This window comes from Nycticebus coucang, chromosome X (assembly GCF_027406575.1).
Source record: "Nycticebus coucang isolate mNycCou1 chromosome X, mNycCou1.pri, whole genome shotgun sequence".
Classification (NCBI taxonomy): domain Eukaryota; kingdom Metazoa; phylum Chordata; class Mammalia; order Primates; family Lorisidae; genus Nycticebus; species Nycticebus coucang.
This window is the reverse complement of record NC_069804.1, coordinates 98,617,308-98,644,486: the sequence shown is the minus strand read 5'-3', so window position 1 is coordinate 98,644,486 and position 27,179 is coordinate 98,617,308. Positions and strand designations below refer to the sequence as shown.

At 36.7% G+C, this 27,179-nt stretch overlaps 1 protein-coding gene across 1 annotated transcript in view; it reads left to right on the top strand.

The window, feature by feature from the left end:
* Window positions 1-27,179, top strand: part of CHM (CHM Rab escort protein) — a 122,767-nt gene that overhangs the window by 17,954 nt on the left and 77,634 nt on the right. The window contains 2 exon segments of the mRNA XM_053579042.1: window positions 20,169-20,285; window positions 20,731-20,851. Of these exon segments, the coding sequence (XP_053435017.1) occupies window positions 20,169-20,285; window positions 20,731-20,851 (238 nt within the window).

Here is a 27,179-nt window from a genome sequence, read left to right as displayed (position 1 = left end):
CCTCCACTCCCTCTTCCCCTTCTCCATATTCTTAGGTTATAATTGGGTTATAGCTTTCATATGAAAGCTATAAATAAGTTTCATAGTACTGCTGAGTACATTGGATACTTTTTCTTCCATTCTTGAGATACTTTGCTAAGAATAATGTGTTCCAGCTCCATCCATGTAAACATGAAGGAGGTAAAGTCTTCATCTTTCTTTAAGGCTGCATAATATTCCATGGTGTTCATATACCACAATTTATTAATCCATTCGTGGATCAATGGGCACTTGGGCTTCTTCCATGATTTAGTAATTATGAATTGGGCTACAATAAACATTCTGGTACATATCTTTGTTATAATATGATTTCTGGTTTTCTCGATATATATCCAGTAGAAGAATTGTAGGATCGAATGGCAGGTTTATTTTTAGATCTCTAAGTGTTCCCCAAACATCTTTCCAAGAGGAATGTACTAGTTTGCATTCCCACCAGCAGTGTAGAAGTGTTCCCTTTTCTCCACATCCATGCCAACATCTCCAGTTTTGGGATTTTGTGATATGGGCTAATCTTACTGGAGTTAGATGATATCGCAAAGTAGTATTGATTTCCATTTCTCTGATGATTAAAGATGATGAGCATTTTTTCATATGTCTGTAAGCCATACACCTGTCTTCTTCAGAGAAGTTTCTCTTCAAATCCCTTGCCCACCCTGAGATGTGATCACTTGTTCTTTTCTTGCTAATACGTTTGAGTTCTTTGTGGATTCTGGTTATTAAACCTTCGTCAGAGACATAGCCTGCAAATATCTTCTCCCATTCTGAGGTCTGTCTGCTTGCTTTATTTACTGTGTTCGTGGCTGTGCAGAAGCTTTTTAGTTTGATCAGGTCCGAGTAGTGTATTTTTGAGGCTGCTTCAATTGCCCGGGTGGTCCTCCTCATAAAATATTCCCCCAGGCCGATTTCTTCTAGAGTTTTTCCTGCACGTTCTTCCACTGTTATTATAGTTTCATGTCTTAAGTTTAAATCTTTAATCCAGTGAGAGTCTATCTTGGTTAATGGTGAAAGGTGTGGGTGCAGTTTCACTCTTCTACAAGTCACCAGCCAGTTCATCCAGCACCATTTGTTAAATAGGGAATCTTCCACCACTGAAAGTTTTTAATTGGCTTGTCAAAGATCAAATAACAGTACGTACCCAGCTACTCGGGAGGCTGAGGCAAGAGAATCGCTTAAGCCCAGGAGTTGGAGGTTGCTGTGAGCTGTGTGAGGCCACGGCACTCTACCGACGACCATAAAGTGAGACTCTGTCTCTACAAAAAAAAAAAAAACAAAAAAACAGTACATAGCTTGGTTGATCTCTTGGTTGTCTGTTCTGTTCCATACATGTACCTCTCTGTTCTTGTGGCAGTACCATACTGTTTTGATCACTATCAATTTATACTATACTCTGAGGTCTGGTAGCATGATTCCTCCTGCTTTGTTTTTATTTCTGAGTAATGTCTTGGCTATTGGAGTTTTTTCTGATTCCATATAAAATGAAGTATTATTTTTTTGAGATCTTTAAAGTAGTGGAGCTTTAATAGGGATTACATTATAATTGTAGATTGCTTTGAGTAGTATGGACATTTCAACAATCTTGATTCTTCCCAGCCATGAGCATAGTATGTTTTTCAATTCGTTAACATTTTCAGCTATTTCTTTTCTTAGAGTTTCACAGTTCTCTTTATAGAGATCTTTCACGTCCTTTGTTAGATAAACTCTCAAATATTTCATCTTCTTTGGCAATACTGTGACTGGAATAGAGTCCTTGACTGGTTTTTCAGCTTGACCTTTGATATTTATAAAGGGTACCAAGTTAAAAATGTTGACTATGTATCCTGAGATATTGCCGTATTCCTTGATCACATCTAAGAGTTTTGTAGTAGTAACCCTGGTGTTTTCCAGATATACAATCATATCATCTGCAAAGACTGAAAGTTTGATCTCTTTTGACCCTATATGGATAACCTTGATTGCCTTTTATTCCATAATTGCAATGGCTAAAACTTCCATTACAATATTCAAGAGCAGTGGAGACAATGGGCAACCATGCTGGGCTCCTGATCTGAGTGGAAATGACTTCAATTTAACTCTTTTCAATAGGATATTGGCTGTGGGTTTGCTCTAGATGGCCTGTATCAGTTTAAGAAATGTCCCTTCTAAATCAATTTTTTTAAATGTTCTGATCATGAGGGGATGCTGGATATTATCAAAAGCTTTTTCTGCATTGGTTGAGAGAATCATATGGTCTTTGTTTTTTAATTTGTTTATGTCCTGAATTATATTTATAGATTTATGTGTATTGAACCAGCCTTGAGACCCTGGGATAAAACTGACTTGGTCATGATGTATAATTTGTTTGATGTGTTGTTGGATTCTATTTGTTAGGATCTTGTTGAATATTTTTGCATCAATATTCATTAGTGATATTGGTCTATAATTTTCTTTTCTTGTTGGGTCTTTTTCTGGTTTGGGGATCAAGGTGCTGTTTGCTTCATAGAACATGTTGGGTTGCATTTCTTCATTTTCTATATTTTGGAAAAGGTTGAATAATATAGGTACTAGTTCCTCTTTAAAGGTTTGGGAGAATTCTGACGTTAAGCCATCTGGTCCTGTGCTTTTCCTATTAGGGAGATTTTGTATGGTTGATGCTATTTCAGAGCTTGATACAGGCCTGTTCAAGATTTCCTCTTGATTCTGGCTAAGTCTTAGAACGCAACATGCTTCCAAGTATTGTTCAATTTTTTTTAGATTTTCATACTTTTGAGAATAAAGTTTCTTGTAAAATTCATTAAGGATTTTTTTGAATTTCTGAGGAATCTGTTGTTATTTCATCTTTGTCATTTCTGATTGATCAAATTAAAGATTTTACTGCTTTTTTTCCTGCTTATGGTAGCCAAAAGTTTTTCTATTTTATTGATCTTTAAAAAAAAAAACAACTTTTGGATTTATTGATCTGTTATATAATCCTTTTGTTTTCAATTTCATTTAATTCTGCTCTAATTATGGTTATTTCTTTGCTACTACTGGTTTATGGATTGGAATGTTCTTCCTTTTCCAGTTGCTTGAGATGTCCCATTAAGTTGTTAACTTTCTCTCTTTCTGTTCTCTTGAGGAAGTCTTGCAGTGCTATAAATTTCCCTTTAGGACTGCCTCTGCAGTATCCCAGAGGGTCTGATAATTCATGTGTTTATTGTCATTTTGTTCCAAAAATTTGGTAATTTCCTTCTTAGTCTCGTCTATGACCCAGCTATCATTAAGCATAGGATTATTCAACTTCAATGTTTTTGTATATTTATGCAGATTCCTGTTGTTACTGAGTTCAACTTTTATTCCATGGTGGTCTGATAAGATGCAAGGAATAATTTCTATTCCTTTAAATTTACTGAGGTTAGACTTGTGATTGATTTTGGAATATGTTCTTTGGGCTGATTTTAAGAATGTGTATTCAGTTTTTTTGGGATGAAATGTTCTGTAGATGTCTGTTAAATCCAAATGTTGTATGGTTAAGTTCAATCTAAAAATTTTGCTGAGCTTCTTATTAGAGAATCTATTAGACACTGCCAAAGGAGTGTTAAAATCTCCAACTATTATGGAGCTGGAGGAAATCAAGTTTTTCATGTCTGTTAGAGTTTCTTTTATAAATTGGGGTGCATTCAATTTGGGTGCATAAGCATTAATAATTGAAACCTCATCATTTTGAGTATTACCCTTAACATATAAAGTGACCATTCTTATGCTACCTCACTTTTTTTGGTTTAAAGACTATTGTATCTGCAAATAGAACTGCAACACCTGCTTTCTTCTGCTTTCCATTTGCCTGAAATATAGATGACCATCCTTTCACCCTGAATATATATTTATCTTTTAAGCTAAGATGAGATTCTTGTATGCAGCAGATATCTGTCCTGAGTTTTTGTATCCAGTCAGCCAACCTGTGCCTCTTTACAGGACAATTTAAGCCATTCACATTAATGGAGAATATTGATATGCCTGGTAGAATTTTAGGTATGAAGTTTTTCGAAAGTCCAGTGGACATTTTTAATCCTTTCACCACTGTGGAAATTGGAGTTTGATCAAAAGTTTCTGAGTGAGTTTACTTTTGTGGTGGAGGATTGGGCCGGTCATTATGGAAGGTAGGGCTGAGAATATCCTGGAGAGCTGGTTTAGATACAGCAAATTTATTCAACATGTGAATATCACTAAAGTATTTAATGTCTCCATCATAAATGAAACTCAGTTTATTTTTTTTATTTATTTTTTTTTTATTAAACCATAGCTGTGTACATTAGTATGATCGTGGGGCACCATACACTTGGTTCATAGATCGTTTGACACATTTTCATCACATTAGTTAACATAGCTTTTGTAGCATTTTCTTAGTTATTTTGCTAAGACCTTTACATTCCACATTTACTAGGATTCACATATACCCTTGTAAGATGCACCACAGGTGTAATCCCATTAATCCCCCTCCTTCCCTCTCCCTCCCCCCTCCCAACCCTCTCTTTCCCCTTTCTCCCTATTCTTAGGTTGTAACTGGGTTATAGCTTTCATGTGAAGGTCCTACATTAGTTTCATAATAAGGGTGTGTACATTGGGTACTTTTTCTTCCATTCTCAAGACATTTTACTAAGAAGAATATGTTCCATCTCCATCCATGTAAACAAGAAACTCAGTTTAGTTGGGTACAGGATCCTGGGTTGAAATTTATTTTGTTTTAGGAGATTAAAAATCAATGACCACCCTCTTCTAGCTTGAAAATTTTCAGCACAGAGATCTGCAGTCATTCTAATAGTCTTCCCTTCGTAGGTTATGGTTTTCTTACTTCTGGCTGCTTTGAGAATTTTCTCCTTCATATTAACTTTAGTGAAGTTAATTATGATCTGCCTGGGGGATGTCTCATTTTGGTTGAGATGTGCTGGGGTTCTGAAACTGTCTTCTATCTGAATTTCAGAATCTCTTGGCATGTCTGGAAAATTATCTTTCATAATTTCATGGAGAAGAGCCTGTGCACCTTGCGTAGCAACTTTGTCACCTTCAAGGATCCATATGAGTCAAATATAAGTTTTCTTTGAATTATCCCAGAGCTCTCTGAGAGAATGATCCATTTTTGCTCTCCATTTCTCTTCCTCTTTGAGAGTTAGAGAGTGTTCAAAACCTTTGTCTTCAATGTCAGAAATCCTTTCATCTGCTTGCTCCACTCTGTTAGTGAGGGATTCTACTGTATTTCTCAGATCTTTGAAGGCTGCAAGTTCTTGCTTAATTGTGTGAAAATCTTTGTTGATTTTGTCTTTAAATTCAATGAATTCTTGAGACAACTTTTGAAATGCTCCTGGAATTTCTAATTCCAACATTTCCTCCATTCTATTAATCTTGTTTGCAATCCAAATTCTGAATTTGATTTCTGACATCTCAGCCATCTGTTTATGCTTGGGATCTTCAGTTGTGTCTGCCATATCTTTCCTTCGGGGGTTGATCTACTCTGGTCATGCATTTTACCAGAGTTTTTCCGCTGATTCTGCCCCATGATTATTTGACGCCATTTGATTAGATGAGCACATAAGGAGAAGTTGTATTGGGGACTCCAAGAGTAGTGATTAAGCAGCCCTTTGCCCAAAAACTGGGACTGCTGTCCGTACCTTTTTTCCTGGAACTTTTCCAAGGACCTGTACAGTGCTATGGCCTAGGAAACTTGGGTCATGCCTGGTGTGGTGGGGTTAAGTGGCTCTGTCTTGTTTTCAGCTGTTCTCTTTCCTACCCTAGTGAATCAGTTCCTCTGGGTTGAAATCTCAGCTGTGGAGAAATAACAGCAATTGAGTCACCCCACTCCCCACAGGCAACAATTGGAAAAGGAAAATCAAACCTTCCCCCAACCACACACCCAGGGTACCATTTGGATAGTATTTGGACAATTGGCCCTGTTCAGGAGGTCCAAATCAATTGTCTCAGTCAACACCTGTCTCAGGTGGGACAGTTCAAAGGTCTCTGACAACTATTGCAGGTGTCTGCTGGCAACTCAAATATTACCCGCTCTGATGCTCTGTGATATCAGGAGGATTCACCCAGCAAATAGATTAGTGTGGGAATGTCGATGCCTCCTTCCCATATTGTACCTCCGTCACACCCAGTCACTGATAACCCTGTAGGGCTGTGACCCAGTTCCATCCAACGAGCAGATATTCCAGGGGTTTGCACCCATTGGAATAACAGGGAAATCTATGTCTCCTCAGCCAGGCTGCTGCCCTCTGCCACTATCCAGCAGAGTGATCTGAGGCTTGATAACCTAAGGTTCTTAATGGAGGCTGTGTTGGTTCACTCAGTTCCAGCCCTGCCCCGACTGATGTTGCTGACAAAACAGAACAACTTCCTAGAATTTGTTTCTGTCCTGACTATATTCCCCTGCAGAACAGACGCTGTTTGAGTTCACAAAACCTGCAACTCAGGTCTGGTCTGTGCCACTGCCTGGTCTTGGCTGCAGTTTGTATTGGGACTGCATGGTTAGCTGTCAGTTCCAGCCTCTACCTTCCCTACTTTATCTTAGCTAATGATCCCCTGAGGGCTAGTTATGTCTTAGGCTCAGTAAAGTGGTCCACTGGATCAGCCCCGCCCTAGGGAATCTGCTGGCTCTGCACATGCATATTCTAGTCCCCACGCTCCACCTAGGCCGGTCCCACCTAAGGCAAACCCTTTACTCATGGGGCCTCCGTTTCTGTCCCAGATCTGTTCCACCAGTGGCTGCCACCAGAGAAGATGCCTGGCCTCTTCTGGTTGTTCACAAAGACAGAGGGTGTGACACCAGAATATCCAGGGGTAAGTTCTATTGTTGCCACTGCTGCTGCTGCTCTGCATCTATACTTCCCAAAGCAATATACATATTCAATGCTATTCCTATTAAAATACCAACATCATACTTTCAAGATTTGTAAAAAATGATTCTGCATTTTGCATGGACCCAGAAAAAAGCCTCATATACCTAAGGCAATTCTTAGTAATAAAAATAAAGCTGGGGGCATCACCATACCAGATTTCAGGCTGTACTACAAAGCCATAATGGTCAAGGCAGCATGGTACTGGCCCAAAAATAGAGACATAGATAGTTGGAATCAAATAGAAAACTAGGAAATGAAACTAACATCTTACAACCACCTAATTTTTGAAAAATAAAACAACATACCTTGAGGAAATGACTCCCTATTTAATAAATGGTGTTGGGAGAACTGGATATTCACATGTAAAAGATTAAAATTGGACACATACCTTTCCCCACTCACAAAAATTGATTCAAGATGGATAAAGGACTTAAAATTAAGGCATAATACAATAAAAATCCTCAAAAAAAGCATAGGAAAAACACTGGAAGATATTGGCCTGGGGAAAGACTTCATGAAGATGACTGCCATGACAATTGCAAAAACAAAAATAAACAAATGAGACTTAATTAAACTGAAAAGCTTCTGTGCAGCCCAGGAGACAACAACCAAAGCAAAGAGACAACCTATACAATGGGAAAGGATATTTGCATATTTTCAATCAGACAAAAGCTTGATAACTAGGATCTATGGAGGACTCAAATTAATCCACATGAAAAAAGTCAACAATCCCATATATCAATGGACAAGAGACATAAATAGAACCTTCTCTAAAGAAGACAGACGAATGGCTAACAAACATATGAAAAAATGTTCATCATCCCTATCTATTAGAGAAATGCAGATCTAAACCACCCTGAGATACCATCTAACCCCAGAGAGAATGGCCTACATCACAAAATCTCAAAACTGCAGATGCTGGTGTGGATGTGGAGAGAAGGGAACACTTTTACACTGCTGGTGGGACTACAAAGTAGTACAACCTTTCTGGAAGGAAGTATGGAGAAAACTCAAAGCACTCAAGCTAGACCTCCCATTTGATCCTGCAATCCCATTACTGGGCATCTACCCAGAAGGAAAAAAATCCTTTTACCATAAGGACACTTTGTAGTAGATTGTTTATTGTAACTCAATTTACAATTGCCAAAATGTGGAAACAGCCTAAATGCCCACCAACCCAGGAATGGATTAACAAGCTGTGGTATATGTATACCATGGAATACTATTCAGCCATTAAAGAAATGGAGACTTTATATCCTTCGTATTAACCTGGATGGAAGTAGAAGACATTATTCTTAGTAAAGCATCACAAGAATGGAGAAGCATGAATCCTATGTACTCAATTTTGATATGAGGACAATTATTGACAATTAAGGTCACAGTGGGTGTGGGTGAATGGTAGAGCTGAGAGAGAAGGAGGGGGGGTGGGGAAAGGAAGATCAGAGAGAGGAAAGGAGGGAAGGGTTTGGCTTTGGTGTGTGCCACACCTTTTGGGGCAAGACACAATTGCAAGAGGGACTTAACCTAACAAATGCAATCAGTGTAACCTGGCTTATTGTACCCTCAATGAATTGCCAACAATAAAAAATAAATAAATAAATAAGAAAAAGAAAAGAAAAAATACAGTACAGGTTTCTGCCTTTTTGTTGTTGCTTTTTATGTTAATGTTGATTAAATTGATTCAGAAATGTAATGCATTTTGTGGATATTGGGTTTGTGTTTGGATATTCAGCTCCATACTGTTATCATGTGTTGGTTCTTATATCTGCTGTCACAATTAAGTTCTAGAACAGTTATATCACCACAAGGATCCCTCCTATTGCCTTTTTGTAAGCATACCTCATTTTCTTCTTACCCACACCCTCCTTCATAACTCCTGCAATCACTATTGTTCTGGTCAGTATCGTTGTTTTGAAAATATAACATGAGTGCAACCGTATAGTATATAATCTTTTGACATGGGCTTTTTTTCTCTCAACATAATTCCCTGCGGATTCATCCAGGTTGTTGTGTACATCAGAAGGTTGTTTATTTTTTATTCCTGAGTTATATTCCATGGTATGGATGCACCACACTTTATTTAATTATTCATTCATCGAAAAATATCTGAACTAGAAGGCGATGGGATGGACATGTAGCCCACCTCTCCCAAGTCATCAGGTGAGTTGGAGGGGGCTATGGATCTTTTCTCCACGTGGATCATTGGTGTGGACAGGCAGCTGGAGATGCTCTGTGAATTGGCGGATTGCTGTATATGAGGTATAATTTAAAACCACAAAATCCGTTGTGGAGTTTTTCCCTGCCTGGCCATGATAGCCAGAAGCTGGCCCCTCCCTCATGGAGGACAGCAGTTCGCAATTCCTGGCAAAATCCAAGTGATGAAAATTTATTCCTGAGCAGAGTTTGGTGACCAGAAAGGAGTGCCGCTCAGAGCCACAAGGGGCTAAGCAGCCCGATGGAAAAATTGAAGCGAAGGGATCATGCTGGGAAACAGACATTTTGAATTGTCTGAAATGGTGGACACCTTCTTCCAAAATAACAGGAGTGATTAAATAGACCAAACCATTACTGGTGGGCAATATTAATGTGGACTGGCAGTTCAGGCTGTGCAGTGAACTAGTGGGTGGCTGGACTCAAAGGTCCAGATTCAAAAGTGAGACTCTGAGCCACAAAAACTGAGGAAAAGGTCTCCATGTGCTGCAGCGGCGGGAGATGGCAGCAGCGGGATCCAGAGGCAGCCATCCCCTCCCCCATAGCAGATTGCAGTAGCCAGTTTGAGGGAGAATGAGGGAGCATAGTGGAAAGATTTGTGAAGCGTGGACTCCTACACCGAGTTGGGAGGTTGTATAGGAGTGCTGTCTGGAACAGAGCAGACAAGGTTGGACAACAATTAGGAAATAAACTTTTATAGAAACTCAAAATGGCAGTCGGGCAGGTAGGGTGATTACTGTGGTAACAGTGTAAACTGTGAATCAGGTATAAGCCTGGGAACCACTCAGTGCCACCTGGTGTCCAGAAAGTATATTCCATTGTAAATATATTTTTAGGAATGTTGACCCCTACGTCATACATTTAGATGTATATTTCTATATATTTACAAGAATAATATTTTGTGGTTGGTGCTTTTTATTCTTTTTTTTCTCATCATTTTATTGGAGGAGCTATTGTTAATTTTTTTATTTTATTTTTTCTATTTTTAATTTTTTCTTTCTAATTTTTTTGTTTTATTTTGTTGTTGTTGTTGAGACAGAGTTCTATCCTATGTCCTGAGTAGAGGGCAATGGCATCGTAGCTCACTGCAACCTCACACTCGGGGTGTGGGCATTCTGCTGCCTCAGCCTCCAAAGCCGCTGGGATTACAGGCATTTGCTGTGGCACCTGGCTGGGTTTTTCCATTTTTTTCCATGAGTCGGGGTCTCACTCTTGCTCAGACAAGCCTCAAACTCCTGAGTTCAAGCAAGCCTACCTCCTCAGCCTCCCAAAGTGCTGGGATTACAGGTGTGAGCCACCATGCCTGGCTTTTTCTTTCTAATTTTATAAATTGTATGAACAACACTTTTTTTCCCCCTTATCTTTTCCTCTTCTTCCCTTCTTATGGTTTCTGAGAGTGCTTACATCAGATTTTTAGAGCATTTTTTTGTTTGTTCGTTTGTTTTTTCCCTTTTTTTCAATTATTTTATGATTATATTTTTATTATCATTGTTTTTTTGTTGTCTGTATGTCTATGAGTTTTTGACTGTCATGCATTTGTGGGCTTGTGTGTCTGGTAGCCTTTTTATCTGTTTATTTGCTCATTTGGTCTCAAGGTGTTTGGTGTTTTGCTAAATCCTCTGGTTGGCTATTTTCCCTAACTCCAATTTTCACATTCAACATGAATAAGGGGGAACAGGGGATGATGGCTGATTGGAGCCAGTTCTAAACAGAAGCTCCAGTCTGGAGGGAGAGGTAACGACCAGAAACAATCCAACAAAGCCAAAGGAGGTGAGCTGATCTGAGAGATGAGATAGATAATTGCCCGTCTTCCCTTCTGAGGCAAGTTTTGACTCCAAAGAAAGTATTTTCAGTTACAGATCTCATCCCAAAGAGGTTGTGTGGCCGTCCGCTCCCCTAAAAGTGTTGCTTGCTTACTGTGGGATCTCTACTGGTGAGCAATAAACTGAGGCTCTCCTTCCTCACCCCACCTAAGGAAATTGATGGAGTTGGCACTCCTTCTCAAGAAAGCCCCTGCTATGAGTCTAGGAATTCCCTTGTCTGGCAGGAAATTTGAAGAAATATTTGCCTTGCCACCTTGATCCTTCAGTCTACCCACCCACCCACCTTGGCCTGGCAGTCTAGAAGTCCAACTCCTCCAGAATCCAGACTTTCTCCATTTCTTGGGTAGGATTAAGCATTGCATAGATGTTGGCAGTACAGCTGTGCTGTATTTGTGAATCCAGTAACTGCACAGAAAGCCATAGAGGGAAAGGTGACTGACCTGGCCCCAAAAAAGAGTATCTCAGAAGCAGATAGAGGCTTGGGTTCCTGCACTGCGGTAGAGGCTCGGAAAGTGCTGAGGTGCATGAACCCAAGAGGAGGCACCTCCCACCCAACTTTAGCATTAGTAGAGTGATCCTGCTGGGGTCTAACTCTGGAGATTCATCTCCCCAACTCTGTGACCTGCCAGAGGAAACCAGACCTTGCCCTATAGGGATTCCAGAGTTCCAGAACAGTGGCAACAAAGGTGCAGTGGCTGAGGAAGAAATTATTTTGCTATCTAGATATCCTCAGGTTCAGACTGCTCAGGTGGAACTTTATTCAATTGCCATTGAGCACCTGAGGCAGGCAGACCTCAGATTCCCCTGCTGGATGCTGGTAGACTGTGGTAACCACGAGGAGGCAACGACATCACTTTGACTCTGGCAGGCACATTGCTCTGTCATATTTGCTTATTGGACAGAACAGGGCCACAAAGACTGTGTTAACAGAGACTGCCAGTGGGAATACTAGAGACTGGGGTGACCAAACTCCAGTGGTGAAGGACAACCAAGGTGGGGTAAGAGGCATCAAACTCCTGGCACTAAACCTCTGACTGGATGGGTCTCTCTGACCCCTCAGAGCATAAGAGGCACTCAAATCACACTTGAACTGCCAATAGACCCCTAACACCTAGTTGCTAGAGGACTATTGAACTCTTTGACTAGAGATTTGGGGCTGTTTGGGACAGTTAGTCTGGAACTCTTGAACTGGACAAATTACCCAAGGATCCTCCAAGGTGGGAACCAGGTTTTACTGTAGTGGTAAGATTTGATTGTCCTCTTCCAGATATTACCAGTGGTGGAAGGGATGTCCTAGTTGCTTGTATTTCACCAAAGCTGAGACTGCAACCTAGAGTTACTGATTCAGTAGCATTGGACAGAGATCAGCTGAATTCAAGACAGAGCCACTTACCCCCACTACACCAAGCAGATGTATAGAGTCACAGACTGTAGTACTGTATCGGGCATTTGCAAAATTGTACAGGAAAAGCTGCAGTCACCAGTCTCAGTTCATAGGTGAAGGGCTGGTCAACCACCACTTAGAAGTTTCCAGTCCAATTTCACCTTACCTGCTCATCTAGCTAAACACTGAAAAACAATCATGGGGTGGAATCAGTGGAAGCACTGTGGCAACATGAATAAACAGAACAGTTCAACTCCCCAAGGAATGACAAAACAGCCAGTCCAGAGTATCTCATTCACAAAAACATAGCTGAGATGTCTGTAATCGAATTTAGAATTTGGATTGCAAACCAGATCAACAAAAGGGAAGTAAAGATGGAAGTAGAAATTGTAGGATTAATTCAGAAGATGTCTCAAGAATTCAATGAATTCAAAGACAAAATCACCAAAGATTTAGATACATTGATAAAATAAGTTGCAGCCTTACATTATATGAGAAATACAATAGAGTCCCCCAGTAACAGAATGGAACAGGCAGAAGAAAGTATTTCCAAAATCGAAGACAAAGCTTTTGAACGATCCCAAACATTCAAAGAGGAAGAGAAATGGAGAGCTAAAACAGATCATTCTCTCAGATGGCTCTGGGATAACTCAAAGAAAACCAGTATTTGCCTTATAGGGATTTCTGAAGGTGATGAAGTAGCTTCACAAGGCACAGAGGCCCTTCTTCATGAGACTATGAAAGAGAACTTTCCAGACATGCCAAGAGATCCTGACATCCACATAGCAGATAGTTTCAGAATTTACTAAATTTAATATGAAGATGAAAATCCTGAAAGCAGCCAGATGTAAAAACTCCATAACCTACAAGGGGAAGAATATTAGAATGACTGCTGATCTTTCTGCTGAAAACTTTCAAGCCAGAAGAGGATGGTAATCGACTTTAATCTCATAAAACAAAATAACTTTCAACCCAGGATCCTTCACCCAGCTAAACTGAATTTCATTTATGATGGAGAAATTAAATGCTTTAATGACATTCATATGTTCAAGAAATTTGCCATAACTAAACCAGCACTCCAGGATATCCTCTGACCTATTCTCCATAATGGCCAGCACATCTTTCCACCACAAAATTAAACTCACTCTGAAACTTGATCAAATTACAAATTCCACAGTGGCAAAAGGATAAAATATGTCCACTGGTCTATCGAAAAACTCGATACCCAAAATTATACCAGGCCTATCAATATTATCAATTAATGTGAACAGATTAAATTCTCCTCTAAAGAGGCACAGGCTGGTTTATCAGATACAAAAACTCATACCAGATATCTGTTGCATACAAGAATCTCATCTTACCTTGAATTATAAAAATAGACTCAGAATGAAGGAACAGTCATCTATAATCCAGGCAAATGAAAAACAGAAAAAAGCAGATGTTGCAATTTTATTTGCACATACAATGGGTTTTAAACTAACAAAAGTAAGGAAAGATAAGAAGGATCACTACATGTTTGTTAAGGGCAAGACACAATATGATGAGATTTCAATTATTAATATTTACGCACCCAACCAAAATGCACCTCAATTTATAAGAGAAACTCTAACGGACCTGAGAAACTTGTTTTCGTCCAGGTCCATAGTAGTTGGAGATTTTAACATCCCTTTAGTGGTGTTAAATAGATCCTCCAAAAAGAAGTTAAGCAAAGAAATTTTAGATTTAAACTTAACCATCCATCAATTGGATTTAACAGATATTTACAAAACATTTTATCATAACAAAACTGAATACACATTGTTCTCATCACCTCATGGAAAATAATCCAAAATTGATCACATCTTAGGTCACAAATATACCCTCAGCAATTTTAAAAGAATAGAAATTATTCCTTGCATCAGACCATCATGCAATAAAAGTGGAACTCAGTAACAACAAGAACCTGCACACTCATACAAAAACATGGAAACTGAATAACCTCATGCTGAATAATAGATGCATCACAGATGAGATTAAGAAGGAAATAAACAAATTTTTGGAACAAAATGACAATGAAGACACGAATAATCAGAACTTCTGGGATACCACAAAGGCAGTACTAAGAGGGAAATTTATAGCACTGCAAGCCTTCCTCGAGAGAACAGAAGAGAAGAATTTAACAACTTAATGGGACATCTCAAACAATTGGAAAAGGAAGAACACTTCAACCCCAAACCCAGCAGAAGAAAATTAATAACCAAAATTAGAGCAGAATTAAATAAAATTGAAAACAAAAGGATTATACAACAGATCAATAACTCAAAAAGTTGTTTTTTTGAAAAGGTCCATAAAATAGGTAAACCTTTGGCTAACCTAACCAGGAAAAAAAAAGAATAAAATGTCTAATTTCATCAATTAGAAATGGTAAGGACGAAATAACAAAAGACTCCTCAGAAATTCAAAAAATACTTAATGAATTCTACAAGAAAGTTTATTCTCAGAAATACAAAAACCTGAAGGATATCGACTGATACTTGGAAGCACGCCACCTCCCGAGATTTAGCCAGAATGAGCTGGAAATGTTAAACTGGCCTATATCAAGTTCTGAAATAGCATCACCTATACAAAATCTCCCTAAAAAGAAGAGCCCAGGACCAGTTGGCTTCACATCAGAATTCTACCAAAATTTTAAAGAGGAACTAGTACCTATTTTACTCAAACTTTTCCAAAATATAGAAAAAGAAGGAATATTACCCAACACATTCTATTAAGCAAACATTTCCTTGATCCCCAAACCAAGAAAAGACCCAACAAGAAAAGAAAATTATAGACCAATATCACTAATGAATAGTGATGCAAAAATATTCAACAAGATCCTAGCAAACAGAATCCAGCAGCACAAATTATACACCACAATCAAGGGGGTTTTAATCCAGGGTCTCAAAGTTTGTTCAATATATGTAAATCTATAAATATAATTCAGCACATAAATAAATTAAAAAAACAAAGACCATATGATTATCTCAATTGATGCAGAAATAGTTTTTGATAATATCCAGCATTCCACCATGATCAGAACACTTAAGAAAATGGGAATAGAAGGGACATTTCTTAAACTAATAGGGGTCATCTACAACAAACCTACAGCCAATATTGTATTGAATGGAGTTAAATCAAAACCATTTCCACTCAGATCAAAAACCAGGCAAGCTTCCCCATTGTCTCCATTGCTCTTTAACATTGTAATGGAAGGTTTAGCCATCGCAATTAGGGAAAAAAAGGGGATCAAGGGTATCCATATAGGGTCAGAGGAAATCAAGCTTTCACTCTTTGTAGATGATATGATTGTATATTTGGAAAACACCAGGGATTCGACTACAAAACTCTTGGAGGTGATCAAGGAATACAGCAATTTCTCAGGATACAAAATCATAACCCATAAATCTGTAGCGTTTATATATACCAACAATAGCCAAGCTGAAAAAACAATCAAGGACGTTATTCCATTTACGGTAGCGCCAAAGAAGGTGACATAGTTGGGAGTTTATTTGACAAAAAAACATGAAAGATCTCTATAAAGAGAACTATGAAACTCTAAGAAAAGAAATAGCTGAAAATGTCAACAAATGGAAAAACATATGCTCATGGCTGGGAAAAATCAACATGGTCAAAATGTCCATACTACCCAAAGCAATATACAATTTTAATGCAATCCCTATTAAAGCTCCATTGTCATACTTTAAAGATGTCAAAAAAAGAAAAAAAAATCATTGTTTTATATGGAATCAGAAAAAACCTCCAATAGCCAAGACATTACTCAGAAACAAAAACAAAGCAGGAGAAATTACGCTATCAGACCTCAGACTATACTATAAATGAATAATGATCCAAACAGCATGATACTGGCACAAAAACAGAGAGGTAGATGTATGGAACAGAATAGAGAACCAAGAAATGAACCCAGCTACTTACTGGTATTTGATATTTGACAAGCAAATTAAAAACATTCAATGGGTAAAAGATTCCCTATTTAACAAATGGTGCTGGGTGAACTGGCTGGCGACCTGTAGAAGTCTGAAACTAGACCCACACCTTTCACCTTTAACTAAGAGAGACTCTCACTGGATTAAAGATTTAAACTTAAGACATGAAACTATAAAAATACTAGAATAAAGTGCAGGGAAAACTCTTAAAGGAATCAGCCTGGGAGAATATTTTTCGAGGAGGACCCCCTGGGCAATTGAAGCTGCATCAAAAATACACTACTTGGACCTGATGAAACTAAAAAGTTTCTGCACAGCCAAGAACACAGTAAGTAGAGCAAGCAGACAGCTCTCAGAATGGGAGAAGATACTTGCAGGATATGTCTCCAACAAAGGTTTAATAACCAGAATCTCTTTCATGTTTACATGGATGGAGCTGTAAAATATTCTTCTTAGCAAGGTATCTAAAAAATGGAAGAAAAAGTACCCAATGTACTCAGCCCCAATATGAAACTAATTTATAGCTTTTATACGAAGGCTATAAGACAATCTCAAACAAGATTATGAGGAAGGGGGCAAGGGAGGGGAAGGGAGGAGGAGGTAGGATGGAGGGAGGGTGATTGATGTATCCACGCCTAGGGTGCATCTTGGAAGGGTGCAGGTGAAGTTTACTAAGTGTAGAGTATAAGGGTTTGAACACAATAATTAAGAAAATGCCATGAAGGCTATGTTAACCAGTTCGGTGAAAATATTTCAGACTGTATATGGAACCAGCACATTGTACCTCATGATTGCATTATTGTACAGAGCTATGATTTAATAAAGAAAAAAAGTGAAAAAAGAAAAGAAAAATATCTGAAATGTTTCTCGTTTTCATTATAACAAATAAAGTTGCTGTGCAATTTTGTGTACAGTTTTTTATGTCAACGTTTCTTTGGGATAAAAGTTTTCATTTTTCCAAATGTACAATTGTTGGCTCATATGGTAATCATATGTTTAGTTTTAAAGAAAACTGTCAAACTATTCTGGAGGAGCTATAGGAATTTATATTCCTGTCATAAAAGTAGGAGTAATCAAGTTTCTCCACATGCATACCTGAATTTCGTGGTGTCACTTTCTTATTGTAGCATTCTGATACATATGCAGTATAAATCATCGCAATTAATGTACATTTTTCTGGTGCTGATCTTAAATATATTTTCATATGCTTATTTGCCATCCATATGGTGATGTGGAGTGTCTATTTTTGCCTTAGTTTTTTGTGAAGTGTCTATTGATGCCTTAGTTTGTTAGTGGATCCGTTTTGTTATTATTCAGTTTTCAGGGTTCTTTATCTTCTCTGATAGATTTTCTTTACAAAATCTAGTTTATATACATAGTTTGAAAATACTTTCCTCAGTCTGTGCCTTGTCTTTTCATCTTCTTTAAACAAGATATTTAACAGAGCAAACATTTTTACTTTTGATGAAGTTCAATTTTTTTCTTTCATAGATTATGCTTTTAGTGTGAAGTCTGAGAATTCTTTGCTTAGATACATAGAAATTTCTCCTATTTTTATAAATTTCTCCTATTTTGTTAAAATTTTTATATATTTTTGCTCTTTTTTTTTTCCAATCAAAGGGTATTCAGTTACTTCAGCATCAACTTGTTGAAACAGATATTCTTCCTCCATTGAATTACTTTTGTGCCTTTGTCAAAAATCGGTTGACTAAACTTGGGTGGGTCTATTTCTGTTTTCTTAATTATGTTCCATTGATTTGTATGTCTTTTCTCCAATAATACTTTGTTTTTATTACTGCAGCTGTATAATAGGCCTTAATATCAGACAGAATCATTCCTCCCAATTTATTTTTCATTGTCAAAATTGTTTTAGCAATTCGAGAATTTTTGCCTTTCCATATGAATGTTTTAATAAACTTGCCTATTTTTTATTAAAAAATGCTAGGATTTTCATAGGAATGTCATTAAAAATATAGATCAATTTGAGGAGAATTGACATGTTTACTGTTTTGAGTCTTCCAATCTATGAACATGGTATATCTCTCCATTTATTGACTTTATCTTTAATAGCTCAGGATAGGTTAGGTAAATAACATACGTGTGGTGTTCCATACTGCTAAGACTAATAGAGAAGATGATTAAAGATGAAATTCTTACGATTAAAACTCATTTATAAGTAAGTACATACCCTTAATAATTATGGATCAACATGCCAATTGAAGCAACAATTCTTGTCTGTGAAATCTAGTTCCCATTGTTTTAATCAAAGTGTTCTTGAGCCTCTCTTGGATGTGAAATTGTTCTGGTAGATCACTTAGAGGGTGGTGAAAAGAGGCTTAAGATTAAATATAATACACACTTGTTATTTCTGAGTTTGAGGAACAAAATCTGGTATAATTTTTATTTAAATTTGTTTTTGTTATTCAGACATATCTTAAATGCATTATTTTAAAGCTGACATTAAATCTTAAGTTTTATTGAATAAAAATTTATTATTATGTTTTATATATTAATTATTTGTGAAATTATTACAGTAGTTGAAGTTCCCTGAATCTCAAGTGTTTATGTTTTTTTAAATACATGAGGCTTTTGAAGTTCTTGATTATTATTATGTAATAGAATTAAGACTTGGCAATGTTTTCCTAAAAGATGTTTGCAATCAGTTGTTTAGTATATTAGGATGAGGGCAATGAAGTAATATGTCATATTTAATCAAGCAATCAGATTAGTTTTAAAAAAAATGTCAATTTTGTTTGTTCTACTCAGTGCTGAACTAATGTAATAGTTTACCAAATTTTACTTAACTGGTATTAATTTGCTGAAAGTCTTTACTGACTTCTTGAATACTCAGACTAATGATTTAGACTATTTTGAGATTCCCTTTCTCTATGTGTAGTAAAGCTTATTTTATGATCCTTTTCACCACCTACTATAGATGTAACATTTCCTTTTATTTTTTTTAAGACAGAGTCTCACTATGGCGCACTGGGGGAGAGTGCCGTGGAGTCACAGCTCACAGCAACCTCCAACTTTTAGACTTAAGCAATTCTCTTGCCCCAGCCTACCAAGTAGCTGGGACTACAGCCGTCTGCCAGAATGCTCAGCTAGACATTTTCATTTTTAACATTTATTGGTACCTCAATATCAGAAGTAGCCAAATCTGTTGCTTTTTACCATACGGGTAAGCTGCTATTTAAATTATTGTTGTCACTATCATATTAATTACAAGAGATATTGAAAGAATAAATAAATAAATCCCTCACATACATGTCTGTAACACCATCATACTTACTTTTTAAGAAAGACTTATTTCATATACTCATAGATCACTAGGATTACAGAGGGACCTTATAATTTGGCTCCTTCAGTAGAAATGAATCACAAATCTTTTTGATTTTTGGTTGGGTTGGATGGTCCACTGGGCTGATTTCTTCTCACAAGCATCTGGCTTTATATAGGTCTATAGTTTATTATCCAAAACTCTTGGGGCCTGGTGTTTTCTGTCATTCAGATTTTAAAACATTATTTTAGGAGGTAATAAAGTGCAGGTAATTATATGCTGTGTATTAGGTAACATTCCTAGCAGAATCTGAGAGGGCACTCTATAACTAAACACATTAATATTTCTACAGTGAAATGTATGAATATTTATGTTACGTGGGACAAGGACAAAAGAGCCTTGCATCAGATTGGATCAGGTTTTGCTGCTAAACAAGTTTTTTGTTGGATTTTGAATTTTAACTAATCAATTATTACCCTATAATAAATTGTGTTATTTAAGAATGATACTTTTATAAATAATTTAAAATATAACAAAATTATGTATTTTATGTATCATTTATGTATTTTTCCATTATTTCACCTTTCATCTTATCCTCTAATATATTTTTTCATATAGCTGCTGTATTCTCAAGAATTACTAATTGATCTTCTAGTCAAATCTAATGTGAGTTGGTATGCAGAGTTCAACAATATTACCAGGATTCTTGCATTTCGAGAAGGAAGAATAGAACAGGTGCTATACTGACCAAGTATCATAACTGGGTATGAATTTAAATTGTTATGGTTTGTTTTTCAAAGATATACAAATGAAATGTTATTTTCCTGATAAAGTAGTAAATTCCAATCCTGCCTGGTGACTTAGAAATGAAAGGTGTAATATTTCCTCAGTTAAAATTTCTAGTGTTAGTTTCCTCATAACTTATTCCAAACTTTGATGTTGGTATCAATAATCTACTAGTTTCAGGAAACATTGCTGGATTTGTTCCCTGTTAAGAGTGACATATCATTGGCCTTCTAATCTCATGAAAAGCAACTTGGCAGAATTAAGTAAGAAAGCTTAAACTACCTGACTAGAATGGAAATAATAATCCTGTTTTGCATAAAGGGAAAATAATCTAATTTGGAATAGTTGATCACTAGGGAGCAGTTTTTGAACTTAAAATAATAATACTTTTCAGGTTCCTTGTTCCAGAGTGGATGTATTTAATAGCGAACAACTTACTGTGGTGGAAAAGCGAATGTTAATAAAATTTCTTACATTTTGTTTGGAATTTGAGGAGCATCCTGCTGAATATAAAGGTATTGCTTCTCTTTAGATTGTGTTCTCCAATTATTTGAGGTTTTTCATTTTAATATGCTTACTCTGATTTACTGAGCCAGTTATTACTGACACATTTAACAACCTCTCTATTATGTTTACCAATAATTAACTTTAGGATTTTTATAGCTTCATATACTAATGAATTATTTTCTGCTTTTCATTATCTCCTTTATTTTTCACTGTTTGCGTATTATTTAACTTATCCCTCCCCTTTCCTGCTCTGGCCAATTCTTATACTAAAACTTAATGAATTAAGTGTTCATTTCTAAAATGTTCTAATATAAACATTTAACATTATAGAGTTCTCTCTAACCACTGTTGTGCATCTTAATACATTTCTATGCATTATTTTCATTATTTTTAGTGCTAAGTATTTTAATATTAATTATGATTTTATTGATTCATAGATTATTATAAGATGTTTTAAAAATAGCTAATTTGGTTTATTCTTGTTCTCTTTCTTTATTTTTTATATCATGTTAATATGAGGGTACAAACAACCAGGTAACAATATTTGAACTTGTAAGGTAGAGTCCATATTGAAGTTGTGTCCCGCGTCAAAAGGTGTGTCATACAGCCTTACATTGTGCACATTAAGTGGAAGCCCACCATTCCCCAATCCTGTTTCCCCCTTCCCTGTTCTTCTCTCCCAACTTGAATTTGAGTTTTACTCCTATGTAGGCATGTATTAGATCAACTACTGACTTCATATTAGTATTGAGTACATTGGGTATTTGCTATTCCATTTTTGTGATCTTTTACTAAGAAGAGTGTGCTGTAATCCCATCCAGGTCAATACAAAATATATAAAGTCTCCATCTTTTTTATGGCTGAGTGGTATTCCATGCAAGTGTGTGTGTATCACAGTTGGTTAATGCATTGCAGAGTTGGTGATCATTTAGGTTGTATCTACATAACAGGGATTGTAAAGTGAGCTTCAACATGTAATCTAGTGCAAAAATCTTTATGATAAAATAATTTTTATCTTCTGGGTAGATGCGTACTAATGGGATTATGGAGTGAGTTAAATGTGAGATATCCTTTGAGTTCTTTTTTTATTAATATTAAATCATAGCTGTGTACATTAATGCAATCATGGGGCACCACAAACTTGTTTTATAAACAGTTTGGCACATTTTCATCACACTGGTTAACATAGCCTTCCTGGCATTTTCTTAGTTATGTGTTAAAACATTTATATTATACATTTACTAAGTTTAACATGTACCCTTTTAAGATGCACCGCAGGTGTAATCCCACCAATCACACTCCCTCTGCCCATCTTCCCTCCTTCCTCCAATCCCTCTCCCCCTTCCCCATATTCTGCGGTTATAACTGGGTGATAGCTTTCATGTGAAAGCCATAAATTAGTTTCATAGTAGGAATAAGGACATTGGATAATTTTTCTTCCATTCTTGAGATACTTTCCTAAGAAAAACATGTTCCTGCTCCATCCATGTAACATGAAAGAGGTAAAGCCTTCATCTTTCTTTAAGGCTATAATATTTCATGGTGTACATGTACCACAGTTAATTAATCCATTTGTGGATCGATGGGCACATGGACTTTTTCATGACTTAGCAATTATGAATTGGGCTTCAATAAACATTCTAATACAAATATCTCTGTTATAAGGTGATTTTTGGTCTTCTGGGTATAAGCCTAGTAGAGGAATTATAGGATTGAATGGCAGATCTATTTTTAGATCTCTAAGTGTTCTCCAAACATCCTTCCAAAAGGAATGTATTAATTTGCATTCCCACCAGCAGTGTAGAAGTGTTCCCTTTTCTCCACATCCACGCCAACATCTCTGGTCTTGGGATTTTGTGATATGAGCTAATCTTACTGGATTTAGATGGTATCTCAAGGTAGCTTTGATTTGCATTTCTCTGATGATTAAATATGATGAGCATTTTTTCATATGTCTGTAGGCCATGCACCTGTCTACTTCAGAGAAGTTTCTCTTCAAATCCCTTGCCCAGCCTGTGATGGGATCACTTGTTTTTTTCTTGCTTATACGTTTGAGTTCTCTGTGGATTCTGGTTATTAAACCTTTGTCGGAGACATAACCTGCAAATATCTTCTCCCATTCTGAGGGCTGTTTCCTTGCTTTACTTAGTGTGTTCTTGGCTGTGCAGAAGCTTTTTAGTTTTATCAGGTCCCAGTAGTGTATTTTTGAAGCTGCTTCGATTGCCCTGGGGGTCCTCCTCATGAAATATTCACCCAGACTGATTTCTTCAAGGGTTTTCCCTGTACACTCTTCTAGTATTTGTATAGTTTCATGTCTTAAGTTTAAATCTTTAATCCAGTGAGAGTCTATCTTAGTTAATGGTGAAAGGTGTGGTTCCACTTTCAGTCTTCCACAAGTTGCAAGACAGTTCACCCAGCACCATTTGTTAAATACGGAATCTTTTCCCCACTGAAAGTTTTTAATTGTCTTGTCAAAAATCAGATAATGGTAAGTAGCTGGATTCATTTCTTGGTTCTCTATTCTGTTCCAGACATCTACTTTTCTGTTTTTGTGCCAATACCATGCTGTTTTGATCACTATCAATTTATAGTATAGTATAAGGTCTGGTAGCATGAATCCTCCTGCTTTGTTTTTATTTCTGAGTAATGTCTTGGCTATTCGAGGTTTTTTCTGATTCCATATAAAACGAAGTATTATTTTTTCAAGATCTTTAAAGTATTACAGTGGAGCTTTAATAGGGATTGCATTAAAATTGTATATTGCTTTGGGTAGTATGGACATTTTAACAATGTTGATTCTTCCCAGCCATGAGCATGGTATGTTTTACCATTTGTTAACATTTTCAGCTATTTCTTTTCTTAGAGTTTCATAGTTACCTTTATAGAGATATTTCACATTGTTTGTTAGATAAACTCCCAAATATTTCATCTTCTTTGGCACTACTGTGAACGGAATAGAGGTTTTAACTGTTTTTCAACAAGTGGAAATGTTGAACAGGCCAACAGTTGTTGTCAGTTGAACAACAACTGACTATTGTTGGTATATATAAAGGCTACCGATTTATGAATGTTGATTTTGTAACCTGAGATGCTGCTGTATTCTTTGATCACTTTTCTAAGAGTTTTGTAGTATAATCCCTGCTGTTTTACAGATACACAATCATATCGTCTGCAAAGGGGGAAAGTTTGATCTCCTCTGACCCTATATGGATAACCTTGATCAGCTTTTCTTCCCTAATTGTGGTGGCTAAAACTTCCATTACATTGTTAAAGAGCAGTGGAGACAATGGGCAGCCTTGTCTGATTCCTGATCTGAGTGGAAATGATTTCAATTTAACTCCATTCAATACGATATTGGCTGTGGATTTGCTGTAGATGGCCTCTATCAGTTTAAGAAATGTCCCTTCTATACCAATTTTTTTAAGTGTTCTGATCATGAAGGGATGCTGGATATTATCAAAAGCTTTTTCTGCATAAATTGAGAGAATTGTATGGTCTTTGTTTATTAATTTGTTTATGTGCTGAATTATACTTGTAGATTCACGTATATTTAAGCAGCCTTGAGACCCTGGGATAAAACTCACTTGGTTATGGTGTATAATTTGTTTGATATGTTACTGGATTCTGTTTGTTAGGATCTTGTTGAATATTTTAGCATCTGTATTCATTAGTGATATTGATCTATAATTTTCTTTTCTTTTGGGTCTTTTCCTGGTTTGTGGATCAGGGTGATGTTTGCTTCATAGAATGTGTTGGGTAGTCTTCCTTCCCTTTCTACATTTTGGAACAAGTTGATTAATATAGGTATTATTTTCTCTTTAAATGTTTGGTAGAATTCTGATTTGAAGCCATCTATTCCTGGGCTTTTCTTTTAGGGGAGATCTCGTACAGTTGATGCTATTTCAGAACTTGATATTGGCCTGTTCAACATTTCCACTTGATTCTGGTTTAAGTCTTGAAAGGTGACGTGCTTCCAAGTATTGGTCAATTTCCTTCAGATTTTCATATTTCTTGTAATAGTCAATAAAGATGTTTTGAATTTCTGAGGAGTCTTTTGTTATTTCATCTGTGTCATTTATGATTGTTGAAATTAGAGATTTTACTCTTTTTTTCCTGGTTAGGTTAGCCAAAGGTTTATGTATCTTACTGACCTTTCAAGAAAAACAACTTTTTGGTTTATTCATCTGTTGTATAATTCTTTTATTTTCAATTTCATTTAATGCTGCTCTAATTTTGGTTATTTCTTTTCTTTTACTGGGTTTGGGGTTGGAATGTTCTTTCTTTTCCAGTTACTTGAGATGTCCCATGAAGTTGTTAACTTCCTCTCTTTCCATTCTCTTGCGGAAGGCTTGCAGTGCGATAAATTTCCCTCTTAGGACTGCATTTGTGGTATCCCAGAGGTTCTGATAATTCGTGTCTTCATTGTCGTTTTATTCCAAAAATTTGGCGATTTCCTTCTTGATCTCATCTCTGACTCAGTTATCATCCAGCATAAGGTTATTTAACATCCATGTTTTTGTATGAGTATGCAGATTCCTGTTGATACTGAGTTCAACTTTTAATCCAGGGTGGTTTGAGAAGATTCAGGTAATAATTTGTATTCCTTTAAATTTACTGAGTTTGAACTTGTGACCTAAGTTGTGATCAATTTTTGAGTATGTTCCATGGGCTGATGAGAAGTATATTTATTCAGTTTTGTTGGGATGAAATGTTCTGTAGATGTCTGCTAAATCCAAATGTTGGATGGTTAGGTTTAAATCTAAAATTTCTTTGCTCAGCTTCTTTTTTAAGGATCTATCCAATACTGCAAAAGGAGTGTTGAAATCTCCGAGTTTTATGGAGCTGGAGGAAATTAAGTTGCTCATGTCTGTTAGAGTTTCTCTTATAAATTGAGGCACATTCTGGTTGGGTGGATAAATATTCATAATTGAGATCTCATCATGTTGAGGATCACCCTTAACAAATATGAATTGACCATTCTTATCATTCTTTACTTTTGTTTGTTTAAAGCCTAGTGTGTCTGCAAATGGAATTGCAAAGCCTGTTTTTTTCTGATTACCATTTGCCTGAAATATGAATGACCATTCTTTCACCCTGAGTCTATATTTATCATTTAAGGTAAGAAGTGACTCTTGTATGCAGCAAATACCTGGCCTGAGTTTTCATATCCAGTCAGATAACCTGTGCCTCTTTAGAAGGCAGTAGAAGACATTCCCATTTATGGAGAATATTAATAAGTCTGGTTGAATTTTGGGTATTGAGTGTTTCGACAGACCAGTGGACATTTTTAATCCCTTTGCCATTGTAGAAGTAGTAGTTTGAGCAAAAGTTTCTGCGTGAGTTTACTTTTGTGGTATAGGATTGTGCTGGTCTTTATGGAGGATAGGTCTGAGAATATCCTGAAGAGCTGGTTTGATTATGGAAATTTCTTCAACATATGAATGTCATTAAAGTATTTAATTTCTCCATCAAAAATTAAACTCAGTTGAGCTGGATACAGGATCTGGGGTTGAAAGTTATTTTGTTTTAAGATATTAAAAGTCAATGACCATCCTCTTCTGACTTTAAACGTTTCATCAGAGAGATCTGCAGTCATTTTGATATTCTTCCCTTTGTCGCTAATGGATTTCTTATGTCTGGCTGCTTTCAGAATTTTCTCCTTCATATTAACACTAGTGAAATTAATTATGATGTGCCTGGGGGATGTCTTATTTGGATTGAGTCGTGCTGGGGTTCTGAAACTCTCTGGTATCTGAATTTCAGAATCTCTTGGCATGTCTGGAAAATTCTCTTTCATAATTTCATGGAGAAGGCCCTCTGTGCCTTGCAAGGCCACTTCATCACTTTCAGGGATTCCAATTAGGCGAATATTAGCCTTCTTCTAATTATCACAGAGCTCTCTGAGAGAATGATCCATTTTTGCTCTCCATTACTCTTCCTCTTTGAGAGTTTGGGAGCTTTCAAAGGCTTTGTCTTCAATGTCAGAAATCCTTTCTTCTGCTTGCTCCACTCTGTTACTGAGGGATTCTACTGTATTTTTCAGATCTTTGAGTGCTGCAAATTCTTGCTTCAGTGCATCAAGATATTTTGCGGTTTTCTCTTTAAATTTGATGAATTCTTGAGACAACTTTTGAATTTCTCCTCGAATTTCTAATTCTGACTTTTGACTTGATCTTTAAATTTCTAATTCCAATTTTTTCTCCATTTTATTAATTTTGTGACATCTCAGCCAGCTGTTTATGAATGGGATGTTCAGTTACATCTGCTATATCTTTATTTGTATGGGGGGGGGTTGATCTATTCTCGTTATTCATGTTACTAGAGTTTTTCCACTGA